The sequence below is a fragment of the Cibotium barometz genome, chromosome 39 (assembly GCF_041138505.1).
Source record: "Cibotium barometz isolate CiBa-2024 chromosome 39, ASM4113850v1, whole genome shotgun sequence".
In the NCBI taxonomy this organism is placed as follows: Eukaryota; Viridiplantae; Streptophyta; class Polypodiopsida; order Cyatheales; family Cibotiaceae; genus Cibotium; species Cibotium barometz.
Window position 1 is genome coordinate 14,307,667 of NC_141084.1, and position 10,904 is coordinate 14,318,570.

Genomic DNA, 10,904 nt, shown 5'->3' on the forward strand with positions numbered 1-10,904 from the left:
TACTCTAGATTTAATATTAGAGCTTGTGGAGCTTGTTATAGCTCCTTAAATTATAGCCATGTTAGACTTTAAAAAACGTGTACATCATATACGATGTTGCATAGTTGGTCTAGTTGCAAACACCCTTGGTTTAGATGCATAGTCATCCATATGCTTGAGATTGTAGCTATTTCTTAAGGAGAGGAAAAGATTCCACTTGCGTGTTACAATGAGCTTCATGCTCACTTGATGGTATGGGACGTCAAGCATTCATAAAGCTCATTGTGGTTTTGGTGGTATGGGACACCAAGGCTTGTACATAGAGGTTGACCCTTTGATTGGTTATATACTTGTCCCATAGTGATCAAGTGTGTGTATGCTTGTTCCGTTGTGATCAAGCGTTTAGACAGATTGAGCTTTCAGATTCACTTAATAGACTTCTATTGGGAAAAACTCCAACGACAGAGTTTGGAGAAGCTCTGGTAGCATAGCCATAATTTTATACCAGTGCTAGTACAGTGGTTTCTACTTTGAGAGTGTTATAGAACCATTTGTGAGCAAGGAGGCTAGTATTGTCGGATGATTCGTATATGTGGGGGATTCCCTACAACATTCAAGGTGTGTAATCTCACCTTTATCCAACACAGGTGTTCATTTTTTAGCACATGTTTGGCTGCTACCATATAAATTATGGAAGTACAGAATGACTTTCATAAATTAAAAAAGTAAATGCTTAGATTGCGTGGGCTATTTATTTGTCAGGACACGGGTAGGACTAGGGGGAGTCGAGCGGTTCAGGGGAGTTTGGACATGTGTGGACGGCCAGGGCTATTTTAGTCAGCTAGGGTTCCTATATTTGGCAGTTGGGTGGAGAGTTGCCCTATTCTCTTCTAGCAGGTTTCATGGAGGTCTCATGGGTGATCTCACGTTAGTGTTGCAAATTTCATGTCTTCGTAGAACCTAATGGAAAAATGAGTGGATCATTACAAGTATGTGATGGGGTTACTACCTCAGTAAAGTGAGAAGTACTTCACTCCAGACGAGCATGGTTATTTATTGTCACTGGATCCAACATAATTTTATAAACCATGACTATTTTTGCTACAAAGAATTCTAAGCTGGAGATCTTAGCGGAGTGTTCCAACCTCGTTCTAACATGTCTGGTGAGATTAGGACTAAACATGGTGGTTCAAAAGTAAACTCAAGGTTTGAAGCTAATTTGGAGAGATTAGAGGCAACCCACATTGGATTTTTAATCCGGAGTGTTTACACAAATTTTTATCTTGATGCTGGTACGGAATGCCTAACAATTATCTTAATTGTTTTTTATACTTTGGCATGGTATTGTTGTATGCACATGTACTTTCCAACAATCATTGCCTTCCTCATTATAGAAAGGTGTGCTAATCCGGAGTGATTAGGTGAGGTTTCATATGAGAAGAAGAGTGAGTGGTGATCCAAAGTGATCAGACGAATCTCTTGGGTTATGTATTGAGGCGGAGCACTCAATACATAGCAGAGCACTCAAGGGTGGACCCTTCATGCCCACTTAACCTTGTGTCAAATGGAGGTGATAAATTTATCAGAAGAAAGTGATAGATTTATTTAAACTATAGGTGTTGACTTCCAAAAGAGCTCAAATTTTATGGAAAGTCACAAACCTTACGTGTTTGTTATTCTAGATAAAGCCCTAACCTTGTCAATTTGGTGCTAAACCAAATTGGTAAGAGTGTTCAGTGTGTAGTTGAGTATGCATGAAATTATTTTCATGCTATGCTTAGGCATGCTAGATGGCCATGAGGTGGTACCACAAAGTTTTGAGCAACTTCTTTAGGGACTTTGCTATTTATATTGACACTAAAAGTTGAGGTCTAACGCTACTATCATGGCCTATTAGGGCTCATGGTTAGATGCTAACTGTAGAGTTTAGAGATTGACATGGTTGTTGAGTGAATGTTCTTGAATCAACAACCGTTGGTGGGTGCTAGAATGCCCTATACGTTGTGCCATAGTGGCAAAGGTTTTGAGTCAATATAGATGAAAACTTCACAAGTGGCGCGAGTGTCTTGTTAAAAGACAACTCTATGGATATTCCAACTTGGGAAGGGTGTATCCATGAGTACAGAGTTTCTTATAAAGAGAGTACGAAGTTACTTAGCCAAATTGAGAAAGAATTTGGTATTTAAGATAGATGGGATACGTGGCGAAGTCCAACTTTACCAAAAGATATAAGAGGATTCACTTGTACACATAAGTGCATACAAGTTGTCATCAATTACAGTTGGGTAGTATATTGCCGCCTATGGGTAGGTAGTGCATTGCCACTGTCATGGGGAGGCAACAAAGATTTGTTATATGTCAGACTTCATATTGTTATTGAACACAAATTGGATGTTGTGTTATTCATGTCAAAGCAGTCTCAAATTACAGAGATTGATTTTGTTTGTCCATCAGTGTAAGGTGTGTTGGAGGCATACCGAATCTACATATCATAGCATATGTATATACAGACTCGGTAAGCGATAAAGAATCTCATTTATTGCTTTATAGTAAATCATTTCCCATAATTAAAATGGTTTACGATATTGTTTCAAATAGTAGAGTTATCTAGTGAGACCACACTTGTAGAGGCCCTGTCTGGATGGTGCTATTAGCTTTTGGATGTGACCATAGATAGCCCAGAAACATGTCCATAGAGACGGTTGGCTGTAGAGAAAAAGATATGCATTGCTAAGCAACCAAAGTGGTTGCAGGAGTAGACATGTGGCATGTATATACTTGTGGGCTGAAAGTGGTACTCTCATTGGTGCATGTTACTCTTGATTTTCTAGTAGTGCGTAGACACTATATATCACATAGATACTGTCTATGTGAAAATCTTTCTTGGTCGTAGTACTTAAGGAAAATATATATTGTGTGTCTTGCTTTCCTTGTCATAGTACTTAGGGAAGTTACAGGCATAGATGACCATATGATCTACACATAGACACTTGTTTACAACTTTCTGAACCGTTTTTGCAGTCAAAAACTCTTCTTGAAGGGAAAAGGAAAAAGGGTAACATTTGACCAACTAATAAGATGTAAAAACATCTGAGTTTGAAAGAATCTTTATCAAACATCTCTACAAACTATATGGCCTGCCTGTAGATATAGTATTGGATAGAGATAGAAAGTTTGAAAGTCATCTTTGAAGGAAAATCTTCAAAGGTTAAATATCACTCTAAGTAAGAGTGAGGTTAACCATCCATAGATTGATGGTGGTCAAACTAGAAACCCAACGAGGTTATAGAGCATATGCTTATGCATAGATGAATAATCTAGTGGAGAGGAGTACCTCTCACCTTTGAAATCTGTTTTTTGTTGTTCATGACTAGATTTCCTCCATTTTCGTTGTTTTGTGGAATCTAGGTTAGATCTCCTATGGCCGTATAGCTATGCAAGGAGAAGATTCAACAAGTTGGTAGCGTAGTCTACAAATATTTAGTACCATAGTCTACAAATGGTTGGTAGCATAGTCTACAAACTTGAGTTCTCGGAGATATCTCAAGTACATCTAACTTTTGTGCTAGTGGCATGCAAAAACTAAAGCATGTAGTTTGCCTTGAAGTTATGCTTGAGATATCGGAACACAAGGATTACTGTATGTTGATAGACACTTGTTAACTTGAAAGGATAAACTAGAAAAGGTCTCAAGTGAGAACAACTAAATACGCTTACCAACAAATTTTCCCAGTTTGTTTTCATGGACGAAAACTCTTAAGAAGGGTGGGGTAATGTCATGTAGCTTGTAATGGCATGCGTGAGTCGCCCATAGTGGCAGCAGAGACACGAAGTCCACATGTCGGAGCGCCTGATGAGTGTGTCTGGGGTTCAAGGGCAAGGCACCCAGGTTGGAGGACCATGGGCAATCGGGCTAGTGTGGGCAAGCATGCCACTATTTAAGCCCAGTAGTGTGGAAACTTATCCACATTCCTCTATGGTTGGGTGTGGTGACCAGAGCTTTGAGCCCTCCTTAGCTATGGTAGCGACTACCATGCTACATAAAAGCCTTTTTCTTAGTAAAAAGAAGTTTTTTTTGGCCTGGACTTAAGAAGGATGTGCTACACCATGTATGCCAATGCCTAGTATGTCACAGAGTCAAAGTAGAGCGAATAAAGATGCCTCAAAAGCTACACCACTTGAACATTCCCCAAATGAAATGGGAATGTATAAGTTTGGATTTCATTAGCAGATTGTCTCCAGTAAATTCCAAGCTTACATAGCATTGGGTGGTGCTAAGGTCTTCTTGAAGAAGATATTCAAGTTGCATGGATTGCACTGAAGGATTGTAAGTGAAAAAGATTCAAGGTTCACTTCTAAGTCTTCTTTGAGGCAATAGGGACTTCTTTAGATCTTAGTACTACCTATCATCTTGAGACAAATGGACAAACCAAAAGGGTAAACTAGGTAATTGAAGATATTCTTCGATCCTACTTTGGGCAAGAACCCAAGAGATGGATGAGCTACCTTGTTGACTATGGTTACTGCTTCAATGGTCCCTAAGGGTTTTCTTGAGCTCTGTGGTGTACCCATTTGAGGATTTGTAAGAAGAGGCAGAGAAATAGAAACACTAATTCTCAAACTAGCCTAAACATTAATCTTTCAAAAGTAGAGATAAAATCTAAAAGGATGTAGAGCTTACGATGATTTTGAGCACTTTCAAAGAACTCAAGGTTGAGAAGCACCTATAGATAGGGCGGGGAAAAACAAAGAAAGATGAAAAGTTTGAATGATTGTTTGAACTACTGGTAAAGAGAGAGGGGAATCTTGTCTTGTTGCCTTAATTTTGTATAATTTGGTTGCGTTTAATGCCTAGGCTATTTTTCAAAAAGGTTAAAGGGCCCAAAGGAAACCCCTAAATTCCCCTAATTAAGTGTGCAAAATTTGACATGAAGAGGAACGATGACTAAAAATCACTTGCCCACAATACATTAAGGAACCCAAGGCAAGAATACTATGTTAGAGATGGTGGAACAACATTAGAATACCTTACCATTATCAATTGTCACAGTTCATAATGAAGGGCAGACAAGTGTATCAAGATTTATATGCTTTCAGCTCAACAAACCTTCAAGTTCTTAATTTTGGCAAACAATTGTTGCAGACAAACCTTGCAATTTTTTGTTTTTATCCCTTCGTTCTTCCTCACATTTTTAATGAACTTATGATCGAAGCATGTCTTGGGGTGAGAGGACCATGCTAGCGTTTAAAATTGCCACCATTGAAGTCGTTGTCCATCTCACGCATGACGGATTAATACAAAGTATGGCGTGAATAAGGACTTTAAATACTGCATGAATGCGCTTACCATTATCAACTGAGTCGAACGGTTCCTGTGGATTTACTAGCCACAGCAGCCGACCTTCAATGTTTGCAACGTTGAGATCCAGATCCAGCTCGAACGTCTTCTGACTGGAGTCTCTTCGCTGAGTAGTTCCACGCAGCAAGTGTGCCTGTGAGCGTTATATTCTTCAATGTTGCAGGAAAGTTTCCGGGCATTTGCGTTGCAACTTAATGCACCGTCCCATGATCCATCAATTATGTTTTCGACCTAGAAATTGAGATTGAGTATCGTGGGCACCCCTTCGCCTGCACTTGTCCGGCACGATGCATACAGTTTTCCGTCTTTGAAGACAATAAATTCTTCGGAAGTTCGATGCAAGATCCCACCACCATTCTGCAGAGACACAATATGCCGGGCCGCTGAGATATAACAACAAACCTTAGAGAAGATCCCACCGCCATTCTGCAGAGACATAATATCTCGGGCCGCTGAGATATTAAAAAAAATCGATCCAGAATTAAACAGTACTACACATGTTGTCATGTTAAATAACAACAAATCATATAGCGAAATAATGATCTCCTAAAGCTCCCTAATTTTTCCATCTAATTGACTGTCATGATGCGCCATTGCAATCCTTCGTGAACCACACACAAAGGTTTGACAATATTACGCCTTAATCGTACAGAAGCCTGCATGCCGACACTGGGAACCCTAAAGTAGGATAGTGCAGAGAGAGAGGGCGGGGTTGTTTCTTTGTAGGACTGATGCGGCAGATCGACGTAACTTAAGCTGGAAACTTCTCGGGCGTGGGCGAGGTTGTGCACAGTGCGAGAATGTATTCGGAGAATCAGCAGATGTCCAAATCCGATTTTCGCTTTATTCTTCTTAGTTCCGCCCACCACAGGCTCTGCAACGTGCACGGGATAAGGCTCGCCAGCACCAGTGATATGGGCGTGCCATGGTGGGTTCGTTTCAACCTCCACCAACATAAAAGTGTGCCTTCCCCACCATGAACTGCCTTTCTCAAGTCTTTGTTCTTGGAAATTATTATTCCTTAGCCTTACATCAACCTTTTTTTTAATCATTTTTTTAAAGACGAAATTCTAATTTTGAACAAGCTACTTAAATTTAAATATAACTAAATATTGAAATTTTCGAAGAGGTGTTTTTCTTTCTTCCTTTAATTTGAGAAGGGCTTTTTTAAAAAATTGAACATGTTAGAGGCTGAGATGAACCTAGTTCTTGGAAGTTGGACTTCTATACGATCAAGAATCTACTACTCGTGGAAGGATTCTCACTCACACAATTCATTCTAGACTTTATAGCCATGCCCTTAGTCTCTCTTGTGTTTCGGGTTGAAGATGCATCTGTGTATGTGTGGATGGTAGGTTATTTTCAATATGATATGTAAGGATAGTGACAACTTGAAAGATTACAATTTCTGTTTCAATGTAGCTTAGGCTAGGGTTGGATGTTGCATAACTCCATAAAATCAATTACCTTCGATCAAGTAATTGTTGTGTTATTGCATTCGTTGTTGAAATAAATATATGGGCATTCATGCAAGACATCTACTCTTCACCATTATATATATTAAAAGATCTAACTAGGGTAAAAATAAGGCACCTTTAAGAATGTATGAGTGTAATAGGTTGGCAATTTATTTCCCTAGAAATTTAGAAATTTGGGACGAATTTTTTGGATTTTTCAAAAATCATGGTAGTATCTAATGTATTTTTGGGCAAATGTTTCTTAAAAATCTGAAAAATTTGTAAAAAGTTGTGAGAATCTTTTATAAAATAGACTTTTAAAATAGCCAAACAATTTTGGAGACCCTTGAAAAATAGCCAATTGGCTATAAATAGCCCCTAAATTTTTCCTTGGATCTAACATAATAGAATAGTCCAACTAGTGTAATTCTAAAAAAAAATGGGCAATCATGCCAGACATCTACTCCTCACACCATTAGATTTCCCTCCTCTCCTTCTTCCAATGTCCTTGGTTGAGGCTTTTCTTCCTCACTATTGTGTATTTCATAATATAAAGTTCGAGAAATGTGAGCAATTCAAAACATGCAATGCAACTGAGGGAAAAAAGATTAATACTTATAAGTTTAGGAACGTTCATCACTATTATCACTAACTCCACATAATTGCAACCACTTGAATCAAGCCATTTTTCCATGCCAATAGGCATGTCATACTCCTATCACATAGGCTCTTGACCCAATGCTACATGTTGCATGAAAGAAAACATACTATGTTGAAGTAAGTGAGATAAAGTTTAAAAAAATGTATAATAAAAGTCAACAAATATGGGTGGTACTATTGTGTATATTCATAATTCAATTAATTAGTTGAATGTATATTTTTGGGATGTGCACACTACATGGTTTCCAAACCTTAAAATTATGGGAGAAAAAAGTACAACTGTAGGAGAGGGGCTCTGTGTTGCATAAAGGGGGAGGGAGATCAAAACTTTATAACTGTAGGAATCCCAAAAAGAATAAATGTACTAAACATATTGATCTTTAGTACCATTTTATGAGGGAATTGATTGAAGAGGCATAGCTCAAATTGAATACACATCGACACATATCCATTGGATCGACTTTCTCAACAAAGGAGGCACTCAAGCAATATATAAATAAATGTTGAATGGAATTTACAGGTGCTTTGCAATATATAAATAAATGTTGAATGGAATTTACAGCTGTGAATATTGCATCATATGTTTGATAATTGTACAAGCTTTTCTTGAATAAGCATTGGATGAAAGTGTTCTAACAATGAATGCAATAACACAAGGATTACTTGATCAAAGGTAATTGATTTCATGGAGCTATGCAACAACTCTAGCCTAAGCTACATTGAAACAAAAATTGTAATCTTTCATGTTGTCGCTATCCTTGCATATAATATTGAAAATAACCTATCGTCTACACATACACACATCTCAAATGCAAGAGAAACTAAGGGAATGAATTGTGTGTGAGAGATTTGACCAAATCCTTTCATAAGTAGTAGATTCTTGATTGTATAGAACTCCAACTTCCAAGAAAGTTCTAGGGTTTAGGAAAAGATAGGTTCGGCTTAACCTAGATGTTCAATTTCTAAAAAAAAAACTTCTCAAAATGAGAGGGAAGAAAGCAAATTGAGAGAAAAAAGAAAAACGCCTCCTCATAAATTTTAAGTATAAAGAAAAAGCTAATACTTTTTTTTTTTTAAGGCGAGTTGAAAATTACAATTTCAACTTCAATTTATGGGATTGACGTAAAGCTCTGTAAAAATAATTTCCCGAACCTTGGACTTGAGAAAGGCACATTTTATGTTGGTGGAGATTGCAAAACGAACCCACCATGGCACGCCCACGGTCCACACCATATCACTCGTGCTGCAGAGCCTGTGGTGGGTGGAGCTAAGAAGAATAAAGCGAAAATCGAATTTGGACGTCTGCTGATTCTCCGAATACATTCTAGCACTGTATGTGCACCACCTCGCCCACGCCTGCGTAATATAAAGCCGGAGAAGTTTTCAGTTTAAGGTACGTCGATCTCCCGCATCACTCCTAGTTGTGCCACACAGAAACAACCCCGCCCTCTCTCTGCACTATCCTACTAAAAGGTTCCCAGTGTCGGCATGCAGGCTTCTGTACGAGTAAGGCATAATAATGTCAAACGTCTGTGTGTGGTTCACGACGGATTGCAATGGTTCATCATGACAGTCAACTAGATGGGTGAATTAGAGCGCTTTAGGAACAAGATGTCGATCATTATTTCGTTAATAAGATTTGTGAATCCTTTTGCTATTTAACATGACAACGTATATTGTGTGTGTAATTCTGGATCGATCTTTCTCAGCGACGGCCCGGGCCGATATTGTGTCTCTGCAGAATGGCGGTGGGAGCTTCTCTCGAACTTCCGAAGATATTGTCTTCAACGACGGAAAACTGTATGCATCGTGCCGGACAACTGCAGGCGAATGGGTGCCGGCGATACTCAATCTCAATTTCTACCTCGCAAACATTGATGGGACAGTGCAATTTGCAACACAAAAGCCCGGAAACTTTCTTGAAACATCGAAGAATGTAACGCTCACAGGCAGCACACTGCTGCGTGGAACTGCGGAGCGAAGAGACTCCAGTCAGAAGACGTTCGAGCTGGATCTGGATCTCAACGTTGCAAACATTGAAGGTCGGCTGCTGTGGCTAGTGAAACCACAGGAACCGTTTGACTCAGTTGATAATGGTAATCACGCAGCATTTAGAGTAGCGTGCGCGGTGGGCAAGTGATATTAATCATCGTTCTTAATCACGGCATACTTTTGTATTAATCGTTTTGTTAATTAATGACTTGATGTTGTTGCAGGAGAGGGTGGATTCGGCTCCTATGATGCCTCAGACGACCCTGCACTTATCGATTATGCAAAGTCTGTGCAACCGCATCGAGTTGAGCGCGATCCCAATATCACACCGCCCGAATCAGTCAGTGTGCGTCACCAGATAGCATCTATCGTGGCTCGCTGGGATTTGAACATTTTGGACCGCAGCCTGCGACAGGTGAGATGATTCCGAAAGGGCGCTTCGTTTTCATTTCTAGCTGCAGCATGTCTTAACCTGTAGATTGTCTTCCAGCGTACTCTAGTGGAGTTTCCTAGGGAACTGCCGGGTTGGAGAATAGATAATCAAGAGAATGGCTCGTTCGATGTAGCACAGCCGGACGGCACAACACTACAGTACTATAGCCTGGCGGTGCAGCGAGGGAGAGCTGTGTATGCAAGCGTGTTGGTGCCAGTGGGCTACAACATAGACCGGACTCGCATTCGTAATGCATTCTTACGTAGCAGAGATGAATCAAGGGTAGTTAGAATCGCTCCACCAGCCCCTGTTCCTGATGGAGAACGCCATCGAGATCGTCGGCGACCTCCTCCACAAGATGACCCGCGTATTGCAGAGAATTGGGTTGCATCTCTTCAGTGGGTTGTTCTAGTTGGAATAGGCTTGCTGTGCTTATGAGATGTGCCAAGTTTCATAGTAAGAACTATATAGTGTGAATGTTAAGACATTCTACCTTCCATAAAAATTATGATGTATGTGATATATATATGGAATTACTCCTTTTAGCTCTACCTAGATTTTATGTCCCATATGTTGTTGATGAGCCCTATGCCTAGTTTTGTGTCAACTACATAACTAAAGGCTATATTATCAAAATAAGTCAATGTCAGCTAAATTATTTCTTTATAGAGAAATAAATGTAAGCTATTACAACTTTTATGCTAGTATAGAATATAAAGCAATAAATAATAATAATCTTATATGCAGAAGATTTTGTGAAAATGCAAATATGCAAATATTTATGAAGTTCAGCTTTATGCTAGTATAGAATATAAAGCAAAAAAGAATATAAAGTAATAAATAATAATAATCTTATATGCAGAAGATTTTGTGAAAATGCAAATATTTATAAAGTTTTTATATCTTTTTGCAAATCACAAGATACAATCCCTTCATTTTGAAAAGGTGTTACAAAGCATGCTACTCTAACCGTGCAAGTGCTTTCAATCTGTAATTTTTTTAATCTATGTGAGCTCATCTTTTG

General features: G+C 39.0%; 1 protein-coding gene across 4 annotated transcripts; it reads left to right on the top strand.

Annotated features, from left to right (window-relative positions):
- The first annotated feature begins 8,624 nt into the window (after nt 1–8,624).
- LOC147615755 (uncharacterized) lies at nt 8,625–10,624 on the top strand. 4 transcript variants are annotated; one of them, XM_086778339.1, is made up of 4 exons: nt 8,648–9,040; nt 9,165–9,551; nt 9,672–9,862; nt 9,938–10,624. In XM_086778339.1, the coding sequence occupies exons 1-4, from the start codon at nt 9,037–9,039 to the stop codon at nt 10,316–10,318; spliced, it is 963 nt and encodes a 320-aa protein (XP_086634465.1). In that variant the 5' UTR covers nt 8,648–9,036; the 3' UTR covers nt 10,319–10,624. The 4 variants fall into 4 exon arrangements, with proteins under 4 accessions (XP_086634467.1, XP_086634464.1, XP_086634465.1 ...); XM_086778340.1 differs by having other exon boundaries at nt 8,840–8,961; nt 9,197–9,551; XM_086778341.1 differs by having other exon boundaries at nt 8,625–9,551; nt 10,019–10,624.
- The last annotated feature ends 280 nt before the right edge of the window (nt 10,625–10,904 follow it).

What these genes read in the sequence shown, in the direction of transcription:
- LOC147615755 (XM_086778338.1), top strand. Translation starts at nt 9,119, where the DNA reads ATGACAACGTATATTGTGTGTGTAATTCTGGATCGATCTTTCTCAGCG. An exon ending in GTTTGACTCAGTTGATAATG is followed by an intron (nt 9,552 to 9,671) that starts GTAATCACGCAG and finishes ATGTTGTTGCAG; the next exon opens with GAGAGGGTGGATTCGGCTCC. An exon ending in TGGACCGCAGCCTGCGACAG is followed by an intron (nt 9,863 to 9,937) that starts GTGAGATGATTC and finishes ATTGTCTTCCAG; the next exon opens with CGTACTCTAGTGGAGTTTCC.